Source organism: Tympanuchus pallidicinctus, unplaced genomic scaffold, assembly GCF_026119805.1.
Source record: "Tympanuchus pallidicinctus isolate F22 unplaced genomic scaffold, pur_lepc_1.0 scaffold18, whole genome shotgun sequence".
In the NCBI taxonomy this organism is placed as follows: domain Eukaryota; kingdom Metazoa; phylum Chordata; class Aves; order Galliformes; family Phasianidae; genus Tympanuchus; species Tympanuchus pallidicinctus.
This window is the reverse complement of record NW_026294699.1, coordinates 7,486,885-7,512,021: the sequence shown is the minus strand read 5'-3', so window position 1 is coordinate 7,512,021 and position 25,137 is coordinate 7,486,885. Positions and strand designations below refer to the sequence as shown.

At 39.9% G+C, this 25,137-nt stretch overlaps 1 protein-coding gene across 3 annotated transcripts; it reads left to right on the top strand.

The window, feature by feature from the left end:
* The first annotated feature begins 120 nt into the window (after positions 1 to 120).
* Positions 121 to 24,747, top strand: LOC128079146 (nodal modulator 1). Of its 3 annotated transcripts, none has more exons than XR_008205980.1 (32): positions 121 to 436; positions 835 to 924; positions 2,015 to 2,060; positions 2,474 to 2,574; positions 2,687 to 2,793; positions 2,974 to 3,046; positions 3,571 to 3,723; positions 4,850 to 4,987; positions 5,743 to 5,832; positions 6,464 to 6,569; positions 7,013 to 7,163; positions 7,690 to 7,867; positions 8,620 to 8,761; positions 9,425 to 9,556; positions 9,873 to 10,009; positions 10,285 to 10,372; positions 11,142 to 11,205; positions 12,312 to 12,407; positions 14,655 to 14,864; positions 15,151 to 15,233; positions 15,997 to 16,156; positions 16,284 to 16,410; positions 16,955 to 17,068; positions 17,712 to 17,839; positions 18,424 to 18,565; positions 19,165 to 19,248; positions 20,157 to 20,267; positions 20,848 to 20,949; positions 21,170 to 21,289; positions 22,199 to 22,291; positions 22,933 to 23,703; positions 24,582 to 24,747. XR_008205980.1 is itself a non-coding variant. In XM_052680112.1 (32 exons), the coding sequence occupies exons 1-31, from the start codon at positions 308 to 310 to the stop codon at positions 23,062 to 23,064; spliced, it is 3,627 nt and encodes a 1,208-aa protein (XP_052536072.1). In that variant the 5' UTR covers positions 121 to 307; the 3' UTR covers position 23,065; positions 24,582 to 24,747. The 3 variants fall into 3 exon arrangements, 2 of the variants coding, with proteins under 2 accessions (XP_052536072.1, XP_052536071.1); XM_052680112.1 differs by having other exon boundaries at positions 22,933 to 23,065; XM_052680111.1 differs by having other exon boundaries at positions 22,933 to 24,747.
* Positions 24,748 to 25,137: the final 390 nt, after the last annotated feature.

Sequence of the window (25,137 nt, the reverse complement as noted above, 5' to 3'; positions counted from 1 at the left end):
AGTCCGGCCGGGCGCTGCAGGAGGGCAAAGGGGACGGGGCCGGCCGCGGGGGAGGGAGGCGGAGGTGCGGCTCGGGCCCGAGGGGCTGCGGCCGGGATTTTCCGGCTCGGCGCTCTGAGTCGCGGGCTTCACCGCCACGGCGCCGCATGGGAACCGCCCGCCGCTGGTCACGGCCCGGCTGCGGGATGGGGATGGAGGTGTCAGCGAGCAGCGGGGCCGCCGAGCCGGTAGAGGGCGGCATCGGTACCGCCGCGCCCCGCCCGGCCCTTCCGGCAGCGCGGCGCTGAGTCAGGTCGGTGGCGGCGGCATGCGGGCCTGGGCCGCCGCGCTGTGCTGCGCGCTGTGCTGCGCCCTGGCGCGGGGCTCCGAGGACATCGTGGTGGGCTGCGGCGGCTTCGTCAAGTCCGACGTGGAGATCAACTACTCCCTCATCGAGGTGGGCGCCGTCGCCGCCCCTTCGCAGCGCCGCACCGCGGGACCCCTTGCAGCGCCGGGTGCAGCGCCAGCTCCCGCCGCCCCTTTCTTCCCGAGTTGCGGCCGTGCGGCCCGGCGGGCTGACGGCAGGATGGGCCCCGTGCTCCGGCTGCTGCTTGCTGGGACCCGGCTTGCTCCGGGCGGTTCTCGTTTAAGCGCTCGCTGATTTCCCCCGAGCCCGGAGCTGAGCTCTGTGCCACGGTTCCCCTGGCAGCCCTGCAGTAAACCTTTGCCCCGTTAGCTCTGTTGCCGCTGGGGGATGTGCACCCTCTGCTGTGTGTAAAAGCAATGCTTGGAGAATTCCTGGTTCTGCTTCTGGTTGCGTTTCTTAAAAATCTTTTTTTTTTTTTTGTCCTACAGATTAAGTTGTACACAAAGCATGGTACTCTCAAATACCAGACAGATTGTGCGCCAAACAATGGGTATTTTATGATTCCCCTCTATGATAAGGTAAGAAACCAAAATACTGCAGTGTCTTCTCTGCAGCAGAGGCACGAGCTGCTGCCATCAGAACAGCATTTGGATCAGCACATAATTTTGTTACGCTTGGATCCAACTTCCCTTCCTTTGATTTTCTGTTTGTAATACAGTTATTCTATTTTTCAGTGGTGTTACAGTGAGGAAGCCAGGCAGCTTCAGCTGTGCGGTGCTCGTAGCTGTAGGAATGCTGAAAGAAAAGTGTAGGTCCTGGCAGTGTGAGTATGGATAAAGCTTTTCAGTTACCTGCCAGTAGCAACAACAATATCTCTGCTATATCTGTTTTTATATGATTGCATTGAAAATAATTTGAATGGTTAGTTGCTGATATTATATATGACTTAAGCATTGAAATAAAGAAATCGAAAGCTTAGAGTGTAGCAAGATTTTGGTGTTTATTTAGACTGGAAAAATATTTACTTTCAAATTAGGTACGAGCTGCCCTCAAGTGATCTGAGTGTTTTGCTCTGGTAAAGAATTGGTTAGCTTCAAATCTGAGGACATTAGACACATCTTGTCCCGTTCGTTTCATTCTTAGATCTCAGGGCCTTTGAATGGCTGAACTTCAGAACCCATGTGGTGTCTGCTGACTTAAAGAGGATCTCTGTGTAGATTGATGCCTTTCCAGCACAGAACTTTTAGTAGGATTGGAATTCTTTTATCTCATGTTTGGGCAGAATGTATGAGTAAAACCACCCAGTGGAAACACTAAAGGCAGTTTTAGAGCACATCTGTTGCAGCAGGTAGAGAGATCTGAACACTTTCTAACACTGAACTGCTTGTGCATGAGCTGCCTTTGATGTAGATGCATTATAAACATGATGCTGCTTAACTCTTGCTCTTAGCTGTCAGGATACAAGCTCAGCATTGCAGACTGTCTGGGTAGGTTCTGCTGCTTTTTGAACACAGCATAATAGTAGTTAGAAGGAGAGGAGAATGGGGTTCTTGAGTCTTATATTACTCTATGCAGCATTGTGCTTGGATTCTGACTTTTTTTTTCATTCTTCAGTTAAATTGAATCAGGTCAGTGAAGACTGTTATTGCTTTTTTAAATTATTTTTAGGGGGATTTCATTCTTAAAATTGAGCCTCCTCTGGGATGGAGTTTTGGTAAGTGTTCATATCTCTTCTTATAATAGGGCACTGTATTTGCAGTGTGGGACTTCAACTACTGCTAGCTTGCAGTTGGCAGGGAAAATCACATGCTGTGTAAAAGGCAGAAGCCCTATGTGGTTTTAATAAATATACTGACTGTACAGTAGAAAAATAGAGCTGTAAGGCAGACACTGATAAAGTAACACGTGAACTAATGAGAAATAATGTGGATTTTTCATAAAAATGTCTTTAATGAGCAGGGAAGGATTTTCAATATCAGAATTTGTGGGTGGTTAACTTGGCTTCCAGAGCACAACTGGTGCACTTGAGCTAGTGCATTTCTGGAAGAGTTTTGTAAAGCTGAAGCACAGTGTCTGTGGTTCCTTTGTCACTAACTGCCATGCTGTTTCATTGTTCTTCCCCTCCAGAACCGACCAGTGTAGACATCCATGTAGATGGCATTAATGACATTTGCACGAAGGGAGGCGATATTAACTTTGTATTCACAGGGTTTTCTGTGAACGGAAAGGTTAGATTCCTTTATGTTTATTTATTCCATCTTATGCTAATTCTATCTTCAGAAAAACATTTACCTCTGCTAGTTATTTTTATCCACTTGTGCACTGTTTTGATTTTGACAGGTTCTCAGCAAAGGTCAGTCATTAGGTCCTGCTGGAGTCCAGGTTGTACTGAGAAACGCTGGCAGTGATGTAAACTTACAAGCAACTATTACCCAACCTGGAGGAAAGTGAGTGTGGGAATATGCATGTGTGCATGCCTCATCTGTTTGTTCACACAAGATTCTTTCTGTTCTGCCATATTGACTGGGATTATAGAAGTTCTGAAACACACGAAGAATATGAATTGCTTTTCTGTGAACAGGTGTTAATGACTCTTCAGCAGCATCACCCTTTTTCTTGCTTTACAGGTTTGCTTTCTTCAAAGTGCTTCCTGGCGAATATGAAATCTTTGCATCTCATCCCACCTGGATGTTGAAAGAGGTTAGAGCCTAAAGAAGTTCTGATGGACATGTTTAATGAGAGTGTGTTGTCTAGACTTTGTCTTGATCAGCTCTGTGGGCACGTTTGTGTGAGTGGACCAGGTTAATGCAGTTTTCCTAAATTTAGCAGAGGCTGGTAAGAAATTGCCTTGTGCAAGCCTCATCTGGAGCTAGTGGAGCCAGCTGGGGGAAGACTGGCTATGAGCTCCTGCTTTATGTTTTCTAACCCTATACATTCGGTTTGAAATTTGGTGTCATAGCAGATGCTTCAATCCTTTCCTCTCAGATTGTTTGCTTTCTGAGCTCTGAAGTCCTGACCGATTCCTAAATCAGTGAAACACTAAAAGCACTCAAAACAGCTTTAGCATCCTTCTGTTTTGAATAGCTGGTGGATTCTCTTTGAGTACTGCTATTCTTGGTTCTTCTATTTCTGTATTGAATACTTAGCTTCTGTTTGTTATATAGTGCTGTGAACAAGATTTGATATCTAGTTCTGATGCAAGTGTACATGCTTTGGTATTTCAGTCAAACACAGTGGTACGGGTGACCAGTTCTAATGCTTATGCTGCTAGCCCTCTGATTGTTGCTGGCTACAACGTGTCTGGGTCAGTAAGGAGTGATGGAGAACCAATGAAAGGGGTCATGTTCCTGCTTTTCTCCTCCTCAGTGACCAAAGAGGTAATGGTGTTTCAGAAACCTTTTCAGTACAAGTATGGAGGTAAGTGGAAAGCTAAGTAGCTTTGTGTACTCATAGTGCCCTGGCTCTTACCTCTGCTCATCTTGAGCTTGGCTTATAAAAGACAAACTGCACAACCTTTCCAGCTGTGTTTTTGTATTTATTTGTTTTCGTTTTGTAACAAGGCCCTTGTTATACAATGTCTGTGAATGTGCTCGCTTTTCACCTGACTTGAATGGAATACTCAGACATGTAACACAGCAGCTTTCTGTTTGACAGTTGGCAACCTTGAAGCTTGAGGTCTTTGTATTTCTCAGATACAAGAAATTAGAAATTATTTTAACTTCAACTCTTCTGTTCCCTTTCCATTATTGTTTTCAAATGAATTTCCCAACGCTCAGGTTGTTCAGGGGCATAGAAAACTAAGACTTGAGCTGAAGCAGGCAACAAATGCAAAATATAATGGATGTTATAGATCTGTGTATTCACTGTGGGTCAGCAAGGTAAAGGGCTACAGTTCTAAGACAGTATTTTTCCACTTGCATCTTTTTGCACATTGAATGTTGTTTGATAAGTATGTTCCCTCATGAGGATTACAATCTACTATTTGAAAGATCAGTTTCTGAAAAAAGACTGAAATTATTACCAAACTTTGGATTTCACTGTGCAGGGGCTGTAATGCTGTAATTTTCCTTCAACATAAGATCTCAGTCACTTTTTGCCCTTGTGATGTGGAATCAAAGATCAGTAGCTTCTGTTGCCACCTTAAAAGTGTTATTTATGAAAAGACTCTGGAACATTTGGTGGTGTATTGTGGTTTAATATGCAGAGTAGAGGTCTGTTCTGTAATGTTAACTTTATCCTCAGAGCTGAAGTCAATTAATGTTAAGACATGTAGAGCAGTCTTAGGGTTCTGGGGGGTGCTGAGTTTCCCAGTTTTCTGTCCTTGTTACCATGAAGTTAGTTATTGGTTGATTTTTTCCTTTTACCTAGACAAGAATTGTAAGCTGTGCTGTCAAACTGTCTTTAAAATGGCTTTTGTATTTCCCATCCTTCATTCTCAGAATACCATTCTGAGTCGTACATGTCCCCAGATTATTTTCTGTGTTCTCTCATTCATTGTCCCAGGATGTTGTGGGCTGCAATATTTCTCCTGTGGATGGATTCCAATCACGAGATGAGTCTCTCTCCTATTTGTGTAATGTTGTATCAAAAGAAGATGGATCTTTCAGCTTTCTTTCCCTTCCAAGTGGAAAATACACTGTGGTATGTTTGTTTATCCATTGAGTTGTTAACTTTTGCTTTCTAAGCTAGCTCATGTATAATTTTATAGCTACTAAAACAGAATTAGTTGGAAATACTTCTAACTGGTTCAAATAATTGGAAAAGGAGAATCCAACCTAAAGCATTTGGCAGGGAAGTAAATTGCTGTGTTAGAACTCTGTGGTGTGATTTCTGGGAACGGAACTTGGTTACAAATCACCTGAATACACCAACCACTCCCAGAACCACCCCTAGGGACTGATGGAAGGCCAAAAGCATCAGCTGGCTTTGGCTACCCCACATCCTTTAAGATCCTTGTTTTCTTTTTGTCCATTCTCTTCATTTATGTCCAGGAAGCATGAGAGCGTTGTTGTATGTCTGATGCCTACAGTGGTGGTCTTGCAATCTCAACCTGTTTGATCCAGAAAAGGGATCCAAGCTTGTCTCTTTCCTTTAATTCTCCAGTGATCACGTATTCTCTTAGATTAAACTCTCTGTGAGCTCTCACACAAGTACCAATTACCTTCTGAATGGAGGGTTATTCTTCTGGTTTTTCATAGTTTTATATGTATCCATCAGACAGTCTTGAAATATTGCCTTTATTTCTGTATCTGTTACTCTGAGTTATTTTTCAACAGGTTTGCAGCTCATTTGGCCATAGAGGTGTCTGTTAGTGATAAGGATGTGGAAAATGGTGAAGGAAAGGAGTTCTGATATCATGGCTTCTTAGGAGTCAGAGCGATGTGTTCTCCTTTCAGATACCATTCTACAGAGGAGAAAGAATTACCTTTGATGTTGCACCATCTAGATTGGACTTCTTTGTAGAACATGACAGCTTACAAATTGAGGTAAGAGAAGTGAGAGGTTTGTGCCATTCATTCCTGTAAAAGTGTAACTGATGTTAACAGAAAGCAGATGAGCTGTGGAAAAACTTCTTTGTAAGAAGCTTAAAGAGATTTGTTACGTGCAGCCTCTTGCCGAGTGGGTAGGCAACAGTATCTGGCATTATGCTTTATTTCCTGTGCTCGTTCCCTTTCACTAGGAAGAAACAAAATAGGGAAGAGCTGTCTACTGTGCTCACTTTGCTGTCTGTGTTACAAACAGGCAATAATCTTTCCAATTGAATAAGTTTGCTCATTCACATTTTCTTCTCTTCAAGAAGGACTTGGAAATTTGTGTGGTTTGCAGAATGTATTGAGTAATATCATTATGATGTATGATTTGAGCCTTCTGAATGGTACTGATACAGTTGACTTGAGAATTGGTTCCTTCTCTTTGTGGGACAGTAAGCCTTGAGTTACTTTCATTGTGATTGTCCTGGTGATTTTTTTTTTTCCCCTAAATCTGGAAATTAATTTCTCTTATGTGTGTGAGATGAATAGCAGGTTGATGTTGAAGTTGGAGTGCGTGTTGATTGCTGTAGAAATGTGAATGCTTCTGCTGGCTAAAGATTAATGTTAACTTTCTTTCCCATTTCAGCCTGTTTTCCACGTGATGGGTTTCTCTGTCACAGGCAGAGTGTTGAATGGTCCTGAAGGAGAAGGAGTTGCTGATGCCACTGTGACACTAAACAATCAGATTAAAGGTATGCAGTGATGTCGGTGTGTGTTGCTACAGGGAAGTCTTTAATAAGCTCAAGTACAGGAGAAGTAGGATATGCTACTACTGAATTAAATCTTCATGATAATACTCTACTTTTTTCATATTTTATTTGTAATATTACAGTGATTTTCATACAGTTGAGTAATTTTGTATATTTTCTGGCTTAGTTGAGAGTATTAGCTGTTCATTTGTTCTGTAGTAGAGAATTTCTTATGATTTCCTTTGAACATTTGCCAAATTAGAAGTGTTGCTTTGCAATACAGAAATGAAGATTTGTCTCGTAAGAAACATAATATTGTTTCATTGTTGTGCAATTTAAATTAAAAGTAATCTAAAGCAGTGAATGCCCTTTGGTGCTTTTGACACACAAAGATAGGCAGTGAAAACGTGCTGTGCTTTTTTAACTCTTCACTTCATTTGTTCCAGTAAAAACAAAAGCTGATGGATCTTTCCGTCTTGAGAACATAACAACAGGAACATACACAATTCATGCCAGAAAGGAGCACCTCTTCTTTGATACAATCACAGTGAAGATTGCACCAAATACGCCTCAGCTAGCAGACATCATTGCAACAGGGTAAGTGCCAGTGTCATGAAAATGTAAATTGCTGCATGCACAGTGTCTTCAGAGGGGGTAGTCCTTGCTCATGCCATGCCTGATCTGGTGTACTGTTACTTGTTAGGAGTTAAATGTTACTCAAGAAAATAAAGAGAAATAGAACAGCATAAGTGCAAAATTATGTTTTATCCACAGTGCTTTGCTCAGTATTGCTTAAGCCTTGGAGATTGCCCTTTTTATAATCTCTTCTTTGCAGACAAAGGCTCTACGACATGAGGGTATTGAGCAATTGTAGAACTGTGCATGAACCAAAAAAAGGAGAGTTTGCTGTCACTGCACTTCAGATACTTTCCTCCTGTTTAGAGTTGTGTAACTTCTAATACAGTATTGTGCCAAACCTCTTTCAGGAGGAATTGATGCCCATTCATGTAGTAGTTCCTCAAGATAACGAAGTTTGCTTATCAAGGAAATTTTCAAACAAGTGTTTTCTGTGAGTTTTGTCAGACTGTGATATGTATTCTGATGGTTGGCATTTATTTTAAAGGTTCAGTGTGTGTGGCCAGATCTCAGTAACTCGCTTACCTGATGCAGTCAAACAGATCAGTAAATATAAGGTAACCATGGTGCCTCAAGACAAGGACAGAGCATCAGCGGTTACAACAGAAACAGACCCTCATGGAGCATTTTGTTTTAAAGCAAAATCTGGTGCATACAGTGTTAAGGTAAGAGTGAACTTCTGTTTCTTCACTGTAGGACTGTTAAGTGGTTTTAGAAGATTTAAATCACGTAATTTCTAAAATTTGAGAAGCTAATTGTAGATTTTGCTACATTTTAAATGTTTGCACTATTTAAACTATGACAGGCTTGTTCTTTTTTTTAGTAAGCAGAAATTCTCATGCACCTTTCCCTTTATACTTGTGAAAAGGACTTCAGCCCATTAAGACTGAGCAGTTTTCTCTTCCTCCTCTATTCTTCTTCAGTTTTTCTTTTTTCCTCCTCTGTAATGTCCCTAAGAGAGCTTCTTATCTTCATATATTTTCCTGTAAAAGAAAAGTGATGAGTGCCTTTTTCAGGTGTGCTGATGGTTCCTGAGGTTACTGGTCACTGCAGAGCCATGGCACAACCACAGTGAACCTTGCATTGTAGAGGACTGTGCAGGCTGAGAGATAGGAAGTGCACAGTTATGAGGTCTCTGACTGTCCTAGATAAATAAAATAGCCATGTGAAAACTGGAGAAGAGAGATCTCAGAGTAGAAACTCATCCGGACTTTTGAAACTTTTGTATCATTTTCACCTCAGATTTGCTGCAATTCTTTGGAGGAATTTTGAAAAGCGTATTTTGAAAGGCTGGTTTTGCTGCAACTTTTGGTTAAATATCCATTGTCTAATTTCTGATAAGTCATTTGAACTCAGCAGAGTTGGATGTATTTGGCATTTAAAAGCTGGTGATGTGCTGATGACCTGTGTTCAACAGGTAATTATTCCGGAGGCTGAGACCAGAGCAGGATTGGCTTTGAAACCCAAAGTGTTCCCTGTTACTGTTACAGACAGACCGGTCATGGATGTGACCTTCTCTCAGTTTTTGGCATCAGTTTTGGGGAAGATCTCTTGTTTAGGTAAGGTGGTTTTGAAAGTGAAATGGAAATGGAGAACTTCAGCACTGCACGTGTGTGAATCAGTACTGTTTAAATCCACTTGCTTTAAAACCACTTGTTGTGGTCAAGCCCCATCGACAGATAAGTAAGTGAGTTGACTCCTAGTACGTAGATGGAAACAGGTCTTTCATCAAGAGATCTTGCAGCCTAGTAAGTAGTATGTTTGGGATGAAGTTGTGAATCTGTTTTTAATACTTGCTAGCAATAAGTTCTGACTTATTTCCCCCAGAAGGCAGTAAGTTCTGGCAGGAAGTGCTGCTGGCTGATGCGTGGCATTTTGTCCAACAGCGTCAGACGTATCAGAAGTGAAAAATGCATGCAGAGAAAATACATTGCCTGTAAAATGGAGGATAGAGGTGTTACCAGAAACTAGCAATCTCTGTCCTGTTAATGTTTTCTCCTTACTTTAATCAAATGTTGCTCTCTTCTCTTGTCCTTGAGAGACCCATTGATTGCAGCAGATGATGATTAGAATTTAACTCCTTTTTTACCTCTTCCTTTTTCTCTGAGTCCTCTCAGATGTTACTTTTGTCCTCTGCTGAGTGAGGTGGACCCACAAATTTAGTGCTGGAGGAAAGCTGGCAAGGCAGGCTGTGCTCATGTTCTGATGTCCTTTCTGTGCAGATGCTTGTGGTGATTTGGTGGTGGTGTTACAGTCTGTGAGCCGCCAGGGTGAGAAACGTAACCTCCAGCTCTCTGCAAGTACAGACTCAGTAGCCTTCACGTTTGAAAATGTGCTACCTGGCAAATACAAAGGTAGGATTATAGGGAATTGCTGGAAGTCTTACCTTGCTCTCTATAGCTGTGTTTGTATACTTTGGGCATGTGGCATGTGATACCCAGCGAGGAGTTAGTCTCAAACTTGAAAAAGTTGGGAAAATTGCTGTGTGCTGTGCATCAGGTTTTCTTAGTATTGTCTGTTTAGGCATTTTTTCGGTGCTGATATTTATTTTTTTATCTGACTTTGAAGATTTTTGCCTGGGAAGTCAGTGTGGTAGGGGCTTTTTACACCACAAAAACAGTTTTTATTCAATTTTACATTACTAAAAACTTTCTGTGATGTGTATTCCAGTAAGCATTATACATGAAGACTGGTGCTGGAAGAATAAATCTCTGGAGGTGGAAATCATGGAAGAAGATGTTTCAGGAGTAGAATTCAGGCAGACTGGATATATGCTGAGGTGTTCCCTTTCTCATGCAATTACACTGGTATGTGTATAACAAACGTCCTCGTGCTTTTTCATTAACATGTGTACGTAGGTTGGATTGCACTTGGAATCAAAGCTTTCTCATGCCTGTAGGTGGTCTTGTAGCACAGGAGCTCTAATGCTGAATGTGCTCTGAGATTTGTCTCTTAGATTTGGTGAAATGGTCTTCTGCTGTTCTTTGCTATAAGAGAGAAGCATTAATGTACCATTAGGCAAAAGCTATTTTCATTTTGTTGTTCAGTAGTTGCTAATAGTAATTGTGTTGTGGCTTCACAGGAATTTTACCAGGATGGAAATGGACCAGAGAACGTTGGTGTTTATAACTTGTCTAAAGGAGTTAATAGATTCTGTCTTTCAAAGCCAGGTAACAGCTATAAAATATTACTTGAATAAAGAAAAAGAATCATTCAATCAAAGCTACTGGTAATTCCAACAGTCTGTTGTGGCTTCTGAGGTTTCAGCATATAAATTCTCTATTTTTTTTTCTTTTTTAGTAGATGAATGGCATTGGTCTGGCATGTTAGAATAATCTTGTTTGATTCTGTAATTGGAATGTAACTGATCAATAGAAGTTTCATTGCAATACAGGATTCCTGAAGGATAGCTATTAATGGTACCACAGGGTTATTTATAACAAGAAAAAGTAATGTTTTAATGTTTTGCATTTTTTCACTTCGAGTTTTTTAGAGCTAATTACTTGTTACAGCCCATTAACAGGACAGTTAACCAATGCATTTGATTTTGGTTCTATTTTTAGCTTTGCATAGCTCATCCTTAGAGTCTTTGGTTTCATTCACAGTTCAGTAATGGATTAAAGAGCCACCACTGAAACTCCAAGGCCATCAGCTGTGAAATTACAATAGATTGCTTCTGACTTTGGTCTGTTATATTTGTAACTGTTTTTATGTGCCTCTTTGTTGAGGTGCCACATTTTGTATCAGTGTACATTAGAAAGTCAACACAGCTTCCAGTAGTGATCTGTGACTGAAGAGACGAATGAACTTACTGCAGTCAGACTTGGCAATTCTTTCTGTACCTCAGATCATAAGTAGTCTTCAGAATTCAGGCAACTCAGTAAGCTTTATTTCTTTGTTTGTGTATCAGTGGATCATTCTTTGGCTTAATGCTTACAGGTGTGTACGAAGTAACCCCACGTTCCTGCCACCAGTTTGAACACGAGTATTACACTTATGACACGTAAGAGCAGAATTGCTTTCAATTGTACACCTCTCAGTGTGCTTTCATAAAGCTTCCTTCTGCTGCAGCTACTTTCTTTCAGGAATTCAGGATGAGTTGCTATGACTGGCTCTAACCAATGGAAGAAAGCCTTTGCAAAATGTATCAGGCGTGTTTTCTTGCCCTTTAAAAAAAGAAAAATGTGACTAAAGATAGGCTTTAAAGATGCTTTTGCTGCTTCAGATGGATGTTTCTGCTGTCCATCTTTAATGCTTTTTTGCTTTGTAACAAAGGAGAGACTTTTCAGTGAAAAATGTTGATGGCTTGTAAGGGTTGAAATGCAAAAAGTGGTATATTATGTTTACTAGAGAGCACGTAGCACTTGTACATCCCTGGTATCAGCAACTGTCTGTGGTGATGCTGCTCACCTCTGTTTTGCAGGCTGAATAGATATTCACCCTAATTACCAGTGGGCAGTGCGGATCCTCCCCACTCAGCCATGTTTTGTTGTGTCCAGGTTATATCCAGGTCGTGATTTGGCAATGTGCTTAATGGCTTTGCTCCTATAAAGAGGCTTTCTGCTCCCTGACTGCTTCTAATTCCTGAACAGGAAACAAATTCAGCATTAAAATATTTTTTTTTCCTGCTACTGAATTCTTTTATTGAATCAAAAGTACTTCAAAGAGGGATCCACTAAATATCAGCCAGCACAAACTGAATACATGAATTGAAAGAGGAACACTTTTCTGCAGCAAAATACCATTAGATCTGGGGCATCTTTGTGAACCACTCCCAGTATTGTTAACTTGTGAATGTTCCTCTGATGTGTATAGAGATTGTACATATGAATTCAATCAAATCAACATCAGCTTGAGAGGAGATGGGAAGCACAAAGGAAGGAAGAAATCTGGCCAATGCCATGCAGTAGTTGGGGTTTCACGTCTGCAAAATGCCACCTTTGCAATATGCCATCCCATTAGCACTACAGCTTTGTTGTGTAGTTTATGTATTGTGTTTTATAAAGATCTTTCTGCTTATGGTGGGAGTACAAAATCAGCTGAATAACATCTGATTATTTTCTTTAGGAGGGAACCTTAAGTTCATCTCTCTGTTGCTTTGATTTACAGGTCCTCTCCTAGTATACTGACGCTCACTGCTGTTCGACACCATGTCCTTGGCACGATTGTAACAGATAAACTGATGGATGTGACTATTACCATTAAGTAAGAACAAAGAAATAATGTGGCTGTAAAAAAAGGAGGAAAGACATCCCTCTCATAAAGTTTTATTCTGGTTTTAATACCCCAGTGGCTACTTTTAAGGGAATGGCACCCTACACTGGACTGCAGGAGGTTTTTAAGCTGTTCTTTGAGTTCTCTGTAGACAGAGAAATAATTCTCAGCCCTTGTTTTGTACATAGTCACTTAATTTCAGTATAGCTTCTTCCTGCTTGTATGACATGGTAAAAAGAAATTATTTTCTGAGTGATTATGCATTTTAATGAACCAAAATTTCTGAATTGAGAAGGTATTATTTTTGTTTTCTCTGCGCTGTTTAGCACCAGGACTATTTTTGTCTTAGTTTATTACCTCAGAATAAGAATCTGCTGCTTTAGAGCATTGTTATTGATGTGGGGAGAGCTATAAGAGGAAAAGTATGCTGAGTGATTACACACTAATGTGCCAGTTTATGTTTAGCTGAACAGACAGCTCATTGGGAAGCACTGATTTGTGAATAGCTTTAATTGTGTGAGGTGCCAGATCTGCCTGAAAGTGGGTGATAACAATGAGTGTTTTAATGCTTTCCTGATGTTCAGTTGCTCTGGATAGAGGGTCTCAAACTTAGAGTGTAGAAAACATCTTCGTGGAGAAACAGATTTCCTCAATAGCCCTTCCTTGAGTCCCTGAGTTTAATGAGCTCACAACTGCAACTGCTGGGCAACAACAGCAGCCAGAAAAGAAGCACTGAGACAGAAGAGAGCCATTAGAATTTTAAAAGCAATTTAGCAAGAGGGTGGATTTTATACTAATAGTCCTGGCTGGTGGGGTTTTTTTGGGACTGCTGGGGACTGTGGAGGCAGCTCAGCTGCCATTGGCTGTTCCAGCCTGTATGAAGGCTGAAGTCTGTTTTGTGAAATGCTGTCAATGTAAAGGGAGCAGTTCTGGATTTCAGAGCAAGGCACGTGCTTTTAAAAGTCTGTGGTTGCATACCACATTTAGAGCAGTGATGTCTTTAATTTCAGTTAACCAGAAGCTGCAGAGAGATGGTTTAAAGTCTTAATGAAACTCAATGTGTTAAAGCAGTTGTTTATATTTACCTCAAAAAAGAAAAACTAGGATATAGGTCAGTACTGAAGCAGGAGACGGAATTATCCTGATAATCTAAAGTGGTCTTGGGAAAAAATTTTGGTAATCATTTCATTTCACAACTTGTAGAGAATTTTGCTATATTTGGAATCAGTTTTTCAGTCTGTTGTGGACAAGACAGGAGATAAAGTACAAAGAGTGGTTGGAGACTAGAAGAAATTGCTGGGAAAGACAATGTAACAATGTCCATTGTTCTGAGTTGGTTTAAAGAATGGGGATGAGATGAGCTTATCTAGCCATCTATTTGGTAGGCAGTGGAAGACAGCTGGATGGTTGGAAGGTGTAGGGCAGATAGGTTGGAACTCAGCACTTTTTCTGGGAATTGCCAACTATTGGAAGTATTTGCTTGTGACAGAAGTTTTTTTCTTCTTGTGTACTCTATATCTAAGAGTTGTGTTCTGAGGGAAGGTTCCTAGTAATGAAAAATAGAGATGCCAGTCTTCTTGTTGATTTTGTATAACTCTTTTTTGCATTTGTCCTGTTCTCAGTTTTGAAATTCCAGCCTCTCACGATGGCTTTGTTAAAGGCACTCTTGCAAACTGTTCCTTTGGCTTAAGAATTTGCTGCTCGCTCTGACTTGTCACTGCTTCTGTGGGAGGTCATTGCCACTGCAGCAGAGCTGGACTATGTTCCTTGTTGCAAAACTGAGATTCTATTATGGAAGCTAAGTGAAACTTAAGTTAGGGTGCTGTATTCTGCAAAATGGTTGAGTTGTAGCTGCATGTTATTTAGTTAGTTATTTTATGCTGGCTACGCATTTGGGTGCGTAGATGTGGCAGGGAAGGAGGAGACAGCAGGGCTATAACTTCTTGAATGGTTACAGCATGATGTGGCAGAATATGTGAATATAATGTGTTACAAATAGGTCCTTTCCAACTGGACCTGCTATGTTACCAGTAGCCCCTATGGTCAAGCAGTAACTGATTGTTAAGAGTATGAAAGTTTTATTTATGCTTGGAATAAAGAGCAAGATTGAAAGGAATACCTTTAAAAAAATATCTGGGATGTGTCTGCTGTGTTGTAAAGACTCTAATTAACATATTAAACAGTATCTTTTCCTTTGTATGAAATGAGCTTATTTTGTTATCTTTGCTATGTTTTCAGGTCATCTATTGACAGTGAACCTGCCTTAGTTTTAGGGCCATTGAAATCTGTGCAGGAATTACGAAGGGAGCAGCAGCTGGCAGAAATTGAGACCCGCCGACAGGAGAGAGAAAAGAAGGGCCAAGAAGAGGAGGGAACAAAGCCACCAGTGCAGGAGATGGTGGAGGAACTTCAAGGACCATTTTTATATGAATTTTCATACTGGGCAAGGTACTACCAAGCTCTGATGGGAAGGATGTTTTCTTTGGACTGCTGTCTCGGTTTTCCAACAAATAAAATACTGATCTATTCCACATAGGAAAGAGCTGTGGGTGTCTGTTCTGGCTGACTGTTAGCAAAATGAAAACTAATACCACACTGTAAGAATTTTGCTTATATTATTGCTGGTGTTTTCCCCTTAGTGTATTTAGAAGTGTTCTGAGGTCAATATGCAGTGCTTTGTCCTATGTGAGAGACACTGATTTCATTTTCTTCTAATGCTGTCTTGTTTTCGTAGGTCTGGAGAGAAAATCACCGTGACACCGTCTTCAAAAGAGCTTCTTTTCTACCCACCTTATGTGGAAACAGTTGTTAGTGGAGGTAAATATAAATACAATTTCTGGATATTACAGCAGATTCTCAGTTACTTGTATTACACTTATTGAGAAAAATAGCTGTGCAGGTGCTAGGTGTATTTTGAGTATGATAATCAGTTGAAGTTCCTGTCAGTTTTTCCTTTGTATTACATTAGACCAATAAAAGTGGCTAGAAACAAACAAACAACAACAACAAACCCATAACAAACAAACAAAAACCCTCACACTTCTAAAATTGTGAGGGCTACCAGCAGTCAGTTATGCTGCCTGTTGTATCAATGTCCATCTTGCCCTAGGATTCCTAAATGAACATCCTGTATTTGAAGTGTCTGGGAAACATGTGGTAACTTTTATGTGCTTCTTTGTTGTGCACAGTCTAAGTACATAATGTTAAAAAAATAAAAAAATTACCTGTCACTAAACATGGCATACGTTGACTTCTGTTTGATGTCAGAAAATGTTGCTGTTGGAATGCTTTCCACGTGGCTGCAGTGCATGGTACGTTATGAACCTACGAAGCACTTAGCAAATCCAGATTTTTTATGCTAACCACGTGCTTACAGCTTTGGAACTCAGTTTCTGAATTTGGTGAATGTTTGGATGTTTTAAGGTGTGACAAGGAGCCATATATTGTGTAGGTTGATCTCTGACTCCAAGGCAAAAGAACTTCGACTGTTTCTTTAGAAGTAGTAAAACTCTTGCTGTAAGATGTAATATTGAGTGTATTCTTGACTTGTTTGTTTTGAATCCCCTTTGCAACGACCAAGAGAGCTGTCCTGGAAAGCTGATAGAGATTCATGGGAAAGCAGGCTTATTTATGGAAGGGCGGATTCATCCTGAATTGGAAGGTGTTGAGATTGTCATTGGTGAAAAGGGAGCGCCTTCTCCTCTCATCACGGTTTTCACTGATGACAAAGGTGCTTACAGGTAATTGGCAGATCTGTTTTGATGTTTTGGATTCTTTCGTTTAAGTGCCATAGTGACTTGACAACACACCTGTGTGATATTCAAATGCTTCTTCTGAAGTGAATGTTTCTTTCCTTATATTTTGAAGTGTTGGGCCTCTCCACAGTGACTTGGAATATACAGTTACTGCCCAGAAAGAAGGATTTGTTTTGACTGCAGTAGAAGGAACAGTTGGTGACTTCAAAGCTTTTGCTCTTGCTGGTGTGACATTTGAGGTAAGCACGTCTAAGTGCTTAAGTTTCTGAATGGTGTTTTGTTAAAGCTAGACAGGCAAAAATGTTAACCCACGTGTCCCAGGGAAACACAAACAAGTATGGGATATGGGAACCAGGTAACTTTATCATAATGGAAACAAATCTCAGTGATTTAGTTGTGACTTGCTGCACATTTTTTTATGGAGTAAAAATAAGAGCTTGTAATCCAAAAGACTGGATTTATTTGCTTTTGCAGAACTTGACAACCTTCTCTTGCATCTGAAGGGGATTTTTTCTTGTACAACCTGGTCCAGCTGGAACCTGGCTTTAGTCTTGGGATACTTTGTTCTGGTTCCTACCATGTCCAGTGAATTGGAGAGTGGCTGTTCTGGTGTGTTTGGTACATGTGCCTGTGTCTATTCAGATCCTGAGAGCAGAAGGTTCTGTAGCCCTGCAGTGTGACAATGCAGAGGTGGCTAGCATACTCTTAGAGGCTTCTGAGTTGAGCATCTTTTCATGAGAGAATGTTCTCTTACAATTATAGCTATGGCTTTTGTTAAAACAGATTAAATCTGAGGATGACCAGGCTCTTGCTGGAGTACTCCTGTCTCTCAGTGGAGGGGTGTTCCGATCCAACCTCCTTACGCAGGATAATGGCATGCTGACCTTTTCCAATCTGGTAAGTTAAAATCGATTGTTCTGAAAGTGATTGGGTGTGTAGTGCTGTGTAACTTTGCCCTCCAAAAGAGAGATGTAATCAGTGCTCCTCAGTGACAGGAAGATATATGAAATCATAACTCATACTGGGAGATGTAGGTTCTACTAGCACTTAAAATGTTAGCTAGTGGAAGATGTGAAATATAAGCTGGAGGAAGTTTTGTCCCCAACATGCAATGGATGATGTTGATTGATCTCATTTAGAAACTTGCAGTCTATAAACATGATCACCAGCAAACAGGCTTGGTTCATTTTAGTCTTTAGAGGAAACAAATTTAATAAGATTATTGATATGTACATTGGTATAGACATGACTGAATAGTTTCCTTCCAAACTTCCTTCTCTCCCAGTCACTTTCCTCTCCTTGCAGTTGTGATGAAGTATTAGAGTCATAGTCCTTTCCCTTTTCAGTCTTTATTTTCTGGTAGAGCTCCACCAGGTCACTGTCTGATGTGTTCCCTGTTTATGTTTTCCAGACACTTTAAACTATAGCTAGAACAGGGAAGCGTAGGTCTTTAGGGAGCTCTAAGAGAAAAATATTTGTTTGGAGCTGGTGAACTGTTTATTGATAGTGACACAACAGCTTGTTTTATGCATCTTTGCAGAGTCCAGGGCAGTATTATTTTAAACCCATGATGAAAGAATTTCGCTTTGAACCATCATCGCAAATGATTGAAGTGCAGGAAGGACAAAATCTTAAAATTCATATAACTGGTTACAGAACAGCTTACAGGTTAGTGGAGATGGTAAACTGTGCAAAATGCTATGTACTGTATCAGGATGCATTATGCAAAATACGGGTTTTCTTCTGATAAATGTTTGCTCTGAAGGCTTGGAGGTACTTTTGAAGGCACAATTTAAATACTGTGCTACTTGAGAGTACTGTTTGTAGCCTTTTTTTCATGCATGTGGATATACTAGCTAAGCCCACGGCATGACTGTAAGGAAAAACATTGCACAGAAGGTACCGTGTCAGTGGCACTGTGAGTGGCTTATGCTGTGTTCAGTGGGAGAGGAGAGGTTTATTCTGGGGACTGTGTAGCACTCTGGGTATCTGACTTAAGGGTGCTCCCTTTCCCTGCTCTCTGGGCTAAGTCTTACTTTTCTTGAAGGGTTGGGAACTTCCTTAAGCTGTCCTCTGAACTGCAGCTAATTTAAATGCTTTGAAACAGTTCTAGGTGTATACGTTACAAATTCTGCTTTTGCATGCTATGCTGAATATATGAAGTACTTTTCTCAGGAGTTATAACGATCATGTCTTAAAAGTACACATTACAACAGCATTTGCACATCATTAGCAATTGTTTCTCCCTCTAGCTGTTATGGCACGGTTTCTTCATTAAATGGAGAGCCTGAGCAAGGAGTCTCGGTAGAAGCTGTGGGGCAGGAAGGGTGTAGCATCTATGGAGAAGATACAGTAACTGATGAAGAGGGCAAGTTCCGACTGCGTGGCCTCCTGGTAAGGATCAGAAGCTTTCTCTCATTTAAGTTTGTGTTAGTGTGGTAATGGAACAATACAATGTGTTTTATGATTAGCTACAGAATTTTGTCTTTCCATCACACAAAGATCCTTGAGGCTCTTTTTGTTAGGACAGGCTGTGAGTGATGATTCCTTCTTGTAGAGGGGGAACATTTTTATAGTGCAAATCTGGGCAACTTTCTGACTGCCTTCACAAGAACTGAACAGCTCCCATGGTGTGACACATGAATGTGTCTCACCAGTGCTACAGGTGCTGTAGCAGGGAAATCTCATCTCTTTAGCTTCTCATGTGAAAATTCTGCAGCAAGTGTATCTTAGAAGTCTATTGGGTGTGTGTATCTTGTTGACTGTATAGCATATGTGTGAAGTGAGCTGTTCTGTGGGAAAAGCAGCAACTGAATTTCTGGAAATGAACGCACTTAAAGGAGTTAGTGAGTTAAATTGTCTATTTAGGATATATATTTACCTCTATTTAGGATAAGAAAACTTGTGGAATGTTGGAAAATTCACTACTGTCTTCTAAAATTAAAGTACATGCTATTTAGTGTTAAGACTTATCATCTGAATGTTGCTTGTAGCCAGGCTGTGTGTATCACGTACAACTCAAAGCTGAAGGCAATGATCATATTGAAAGAGCTTTACCACAGCACCGGGCAATTGAGGTAATTTTTTTTTTTTTTTTTGTTTAATTTTGTGATATCCATTACATTTAAAATGCATCTGTGTAGGCATTTAATTGACAGCAGTGTATTTGAATGCATTCTGTTTAGTCAAGTGGCTTTCAGCAAGTTAGTTCCTATCGTGTCAGCACCATAGCTTAGAATTGCAATATGGCCCAACCAGTAAACAAGTGAAAAGGATTCTTTTGCAGCACAAAAGCTATGTGTTAAGAAATAAGAGAATAAATATGCAGCTCACTTTTCAGTGTTCTTTTATGATGTGGGACAGAGAAATGATGATTTGAAATTGTGATAAATTGTTGTATTATTTCTCTTCATATTCAATTACGGATCAATGAATACCATTTGTTGTGGTTTCTTTGGTCCAAATCTTGCAGTCTCGATGCAGATGAAGTTGTCATCCAGACTAGAAAATCTTTGTAAAATGTAACAATAACTTTGAATTTAGGACTGATGAGATCTTGTTAAATAGTCCTCCATCCTTACAGACTCAAACTACTCACCTATCTCTTGACACCTGGCAGAGGTTAATTAACCTTAGTTAATTAGTTAGTTGCCTAGAGCTTTTCAGTGGAAGATGGTCATTATTTGAACTCAGACTCATGCCTGACCAAGATGCTCTCCTTTGCAGCAAAACAGGCAGAATTCTTTCATGTCCTTACCATCTCTTGCTGAGAGTGGTTGCTGGTTGGAAAGGGAAGTGAATGGCAACACAAGTTTCAGAAAATCAAGTGAAACTTATGTACTGCAAGTGAGAGCTGTAGGCAGTAGATTGTACTAATAGTATCGAAACTGGCTTGCCTTTTTTTTAAGGACAGAAAAGCATTTGAAAGAAACCTGCTTTAGTTCTTTCTTTGTCTGCAAAAACATGACTGTGTTGTATGTTGCAGGTTGGGAACAGCGACATTGATGATGTTAATATTATTGCGTTCCGGCAAATCAATCAGTTTGATTTAAGTGGAAATGTGATTACGTCTTCTGAGTATTTGTCCACGTTATGTGTAAGTTAAAGCCTGTGATCTCTCTCAACTGCATTTGCCATTGATTTCCCAGTGTTTTTTTGCAGGGTCACTGGAAAGCATTCTGTAGTCTTATCTGAGTATGATGCAGTCCTCTTTTAATTACGCTCATTTCTGAGCAGACTGTTTTTTCTCAGTATTTCAGGCCTACTTTGTACCTTGGGATGTCTGATTTGTGAAGTAAGGACAGAGAAATTGAAACTCAACAAAATGAGCTTATCAGAGAAATTAGAAACAAACTCCAGCTCCAAATTCCTGTGAAACTGTTGGGATTATTTAAAAGAATAACTATATTCTCTTTATTGCACAGCACAGACTATGTCTAATACATCTAGATATGGGAAAATATCATTCTTCCCTATTGGTATTTTATTTGTATTTTAAAATTCTCTTTCTGTGATTTTTCACATAGCATCTTAGGACAAACCCAGACGTTCATACTTGACATCTTTCTATTTATACAGCCCGTGATGAATTTTGAAATATTTTTATCATATAGTTGTATGGGCTGTTCTAGTGCAGACTCAGAAATACCTCTTGTGATCTCTTCTTTCCCTCACAGGTGAAGCTCTATAAAAGTGAAAATCTTGACAACCCAATTCATACGGTCAATTTAGGCCAATCCCTTTTCTTCCACTTCCCTCCACTGCTCCGAGATGGAGAGGTAAGAATATTTCTGAATAATTGCCTTAATTAGCTTTATTATTTTTCCCTTAAGCACACTGAAGTATTATTTCTGGTTTGCCTGCAGTGCTGTATTCATGCTGATGGTGACTTGTGTCTCAGAGCATGTGAAGTCTATTAAACTGACTTTTGCCTTTGAATCTAATTTTGCATCAGACTGCTACTGGTGCTGTAGCCTAGAGTTTATTTTATACCAACAGAATTACGTGGTGCTCCTGGATTCTACATTGTCTAAGTCACAGTATGACTACATCCTGCCTCAAGTTTCCTTCACTTCCATTGGATATCACAAGCACATTACATTGGTCTTCAGTCCCACTGTAAGTACAAAATAGGTAAATGTTCATTTCAGATGTTGAGCTTGAGAGCAATGTCTGGGCAGTGTAGCCTGCATATACCTTGTGATCTTGGCCCAACTTTCTATTAACGTAAATATAAAGAGCTTTATGAGAGACATTAATGTGGCAGTAAACTTGGTAATTTGGTTTTGGCCATGTTGAAGGCATCGAACAGTGATGTAATGACATCTTGACACTAACTGAAAGGTTGCAGTAACTGGGGGCTGAAGATAAAATTGTGGCTGGGATTCCCTTTAAAAACTTTTATAGAGGAAAAAAGTGTCAGCAAGCCCAAATGAAAGTTTTCAGTTCTTGGAGCCCAAAGCAGATGGATTCTCAGACTAATGTCAGGAGAAATCTCCTCTCCTGTAAGAGAGAGAGATGTCTTTTTGCACCTTTGGAGCTGAATAGTGCAGTCGGTGTAGGGAAGTGTTTGTCCTGTAATACTTAAATGATCTGTTTCTTTTCTGCATCACTGCATGTTCAGTGAAATATGAGGTGAAACAGCAATTAATAATGAAGGACGCAAATATGCCTGAAAGATGTTGTGCTAGTTTGGCTGCTGTGGTATTATCAATGGGGTCAGAGAGTTTTAGGCAGCTTGTGATGTAGGCAAAATGCACAACAGGTTGACTGTAAAGTGGAGACTGACCATTGGTGAATTAGCTTTAAAAAGCAACAACAAACCCCAAGAAGAAATTAGCAGATGAATGGGTCTGATCTGATTGAAAATTAAAAGTTGAATAAATTTTAGGTGCTTGAAAGGAAACCAGATGGGAAGGACTGGATGTTCTACATGGTTCTTTTGCTACAATTAGTTAAAGTTGAGAGAATTCCCAGTCAAAATAATAGTTAAAAAATAATAAAATGCATTATATACACTATTTTCAGAGAAAGCTACCTGAGCAAGATATTGCCCAAGGATCTTACATTGCATTGCCACTGACGCTGCTTCTGTTGTTGGCTGGCTACAACCACGATAAGGTAGGGCATGTGTTTTGTTCTATCCAGGTATAACAGGAACAAAATAAATTTTATTGACTTCAGGAATAGTCGGAGTAAAAAAAAACTCCTGCAAGTCATTGAGCCTGATCTCTTTGGCTTTATGCCTTCAGTATAAAACTCTCAGGAGGAATATAAGGAACTAACATGTTACCCTTCTTTATTTGTTGACAAACTGTGTTCTTTCAAGCTTTATCTGATAGGCCTGGATTGTTGTTTTGATGATAAGAGGGGAAGAAAAACTGTGCAATGCGATTTCTTTTCAAACTTGAGTATACTGCACAGAACATGAGTTTCTCCAGGATTTTTAGTGGCATTGAAAATGCCTTGCAAATCAGTGGACTGTCCAGACTCAGAATTCAAATCCTAATTGTAGATAAATGACTGCAAGAAAAAAAGCTAGGGATGATTTTTGGTTTTGATTATCAGAAGTTTCAGTAAGTTCAGCTTACTTTCTTTCCAAAGAATTGCTGCCATTTTCTGACATCTTTTTAGATGTTGTAGATGTTCTGTTTATGCAATGGATTCTATTTGTTTGGGAGTCTATCATTCTGAAGAACACTACTGTGCAGACCTTACAAGCCATCATAATCACAAACTATTTCCTCTTTTTGTTGGCCCAGCTTATTCCTTTATTGCTGCAGCTGACGACTCGACTGCAAGGGGTCCGCGCTCTTGGACAGGCAGGTTCTGACACAGGTGGCCCAGAGGATGCAAAGAGACAGACAAAAAAACAGAAGACAAGACGGACGTGAGGTGAAAGGGGTGATTGCATAAAGTGACACTCCATCAAACTGAATTCTGGGGAAGCAAAACTAAAATGCATTTTTGATAAACGTGTGTGATCTTCACATTTTTGTCATTGCTATCTGAGCGTGATTTGTCACACTAGCTCCATTTTGGTTGTAAATTTTTTATGAAGTTTACAGGTTTACTTATTATGAAGTTAATGAAATGAAGCATCTGTTGTTACAGCGAGTACATCTCCCATACTTAAAGACAGTTCATGAATTCTTTTTCTCTTCGGTGGAATGGGTCGTGTTGTTTCATTAATGATTTGTAAAAGCAGTGGTAATAAACTGCCGATTTCGCTTGTCTCCATATTTTGACAATGTTTTTCCTTGCCTTTCAAAATACCCACTTCACTCCAGAGAAGCAGCACAGAGAGATTTTGCTAAATCAGTGCTACTTGAAGCAACAGTTTTAGGAGACATGCATGAACTGGTGAATAATGTCCTTGGCACTTCCAATTCAGCAGCTTGATTGAAGACTCTGTTATCTACACAGCTGTGATTTCAGTTCTTATCCAATAAATACTTGATTTTAATCAAAGATAACATTTGCCCAATGAAGACAAATTGTTAATGTCATGTAAGATTGGTTGATAATATCAGGTAAGTTCTGCTGATCCTAGTGCAAAAGCAGTGTTTAAATTTCAAGTTCATGTACAGTGTGATCTTTTTAGACCTCCAGCATTCCTGAAGTGGCTACAGCTGGTTAGCTAGTTGTGCTGCTCTTTCCAAAGTTGGATGGTGTTGCAGTACTTGTCTGTGTGTCTGTCTCATCCCGTGCTCAGGCAGTGTGTAACATATCTGCCAGTTGCTGATGGATTTTTTTCTTTTTTTCCCCAATTATTTTAAGAAGTGTTAGCTTTTGGAAACCTTCAACATGCACAGTCCCAGTAATGTAGACTGAAATAAATAACAGCCTGCTTCTTATAGGCCATCTTTTGATTCTTGTTTGAAACAGACAGTTAGACATACACAGTTTAAATGTTAATGGGGCTTTTTATTGACAAATAGTATAAAGGTTAATAGAGCTTTTGAAAGATGAACATAAATGCCTACAAATGCTGCAAAGACATTGGCACTGCCAGTGAGTGGCAATGTTTCTCTTTTATAGTACTTGAAATGAAGTTCCTTTATGTTTAAATATTGAAGCTTACAAATGCTACTTCAGAAATCTGGATACAGAAATTGTTTTAGTTTGGTCCTAAATATTAAAACTTCGTTTACTAATTTTTCTACTTGAACTGGCATTTATACAGCATAATCTGCCTGAGGGAAACTTTACCAAGATCATAATAAAAATGAAGAATATAAAAAAAAAGCATGTGTGTATAAAGCTTGAGATGAAGCTTTAACAAACTGTCATGCTCTCAGCTTCATGACCTCAAATTTTGTGGTTTGCTGTGATGAAATATGTAGGGAAAAAAAACATAGTATTGGAGGCCTTGTATTAAAAATGTACAATTTTTATATCTTTATTTTAGGTTGGTGAGCGTTGAAGGGAATTGCTGCTTGGGGGAGTTGTGAGGAATGAATGATCATTTAATGTGACTTAAAGGACTACCAGATATTCAGACCTCTGAACTGTGGGACTTGATTGACATTAAACATTGGAAATGCTGTTAATAAAAAGGCACTGATGCTTGCTAATTTGTTGACGGAAGTTATTTGGTTTGTGACATCCATTTTCCCCTTGCTAGTTAAGGATCTCAGGATAAGATTGGGTAAATAGTTCTTACAGCCTCTGACAGCAGTAGTGAGTTGGAGGAAACAAAATGTGTCTGAGTGTTGAATACAGAAAATGGGTTTTTGTGAGACTTTTTTATGAGGCAGGATTCCTATTAATTTTATCCTGATACTGGTCTAGCCAGAAAAAACTGTATATGCCCATCTTCCACATTGGCCAGAAAGGTCAAGGGCAGCTTGAGTTGAGGACTGCCTGCTAAACTCTTCTCAGGTGAGTGTTGGGGTATTTATATTAATACAGAGCCTATGTGTAAAATGGGACTAGCATTTCAATGTTGACTCCTAGAAGGAAAC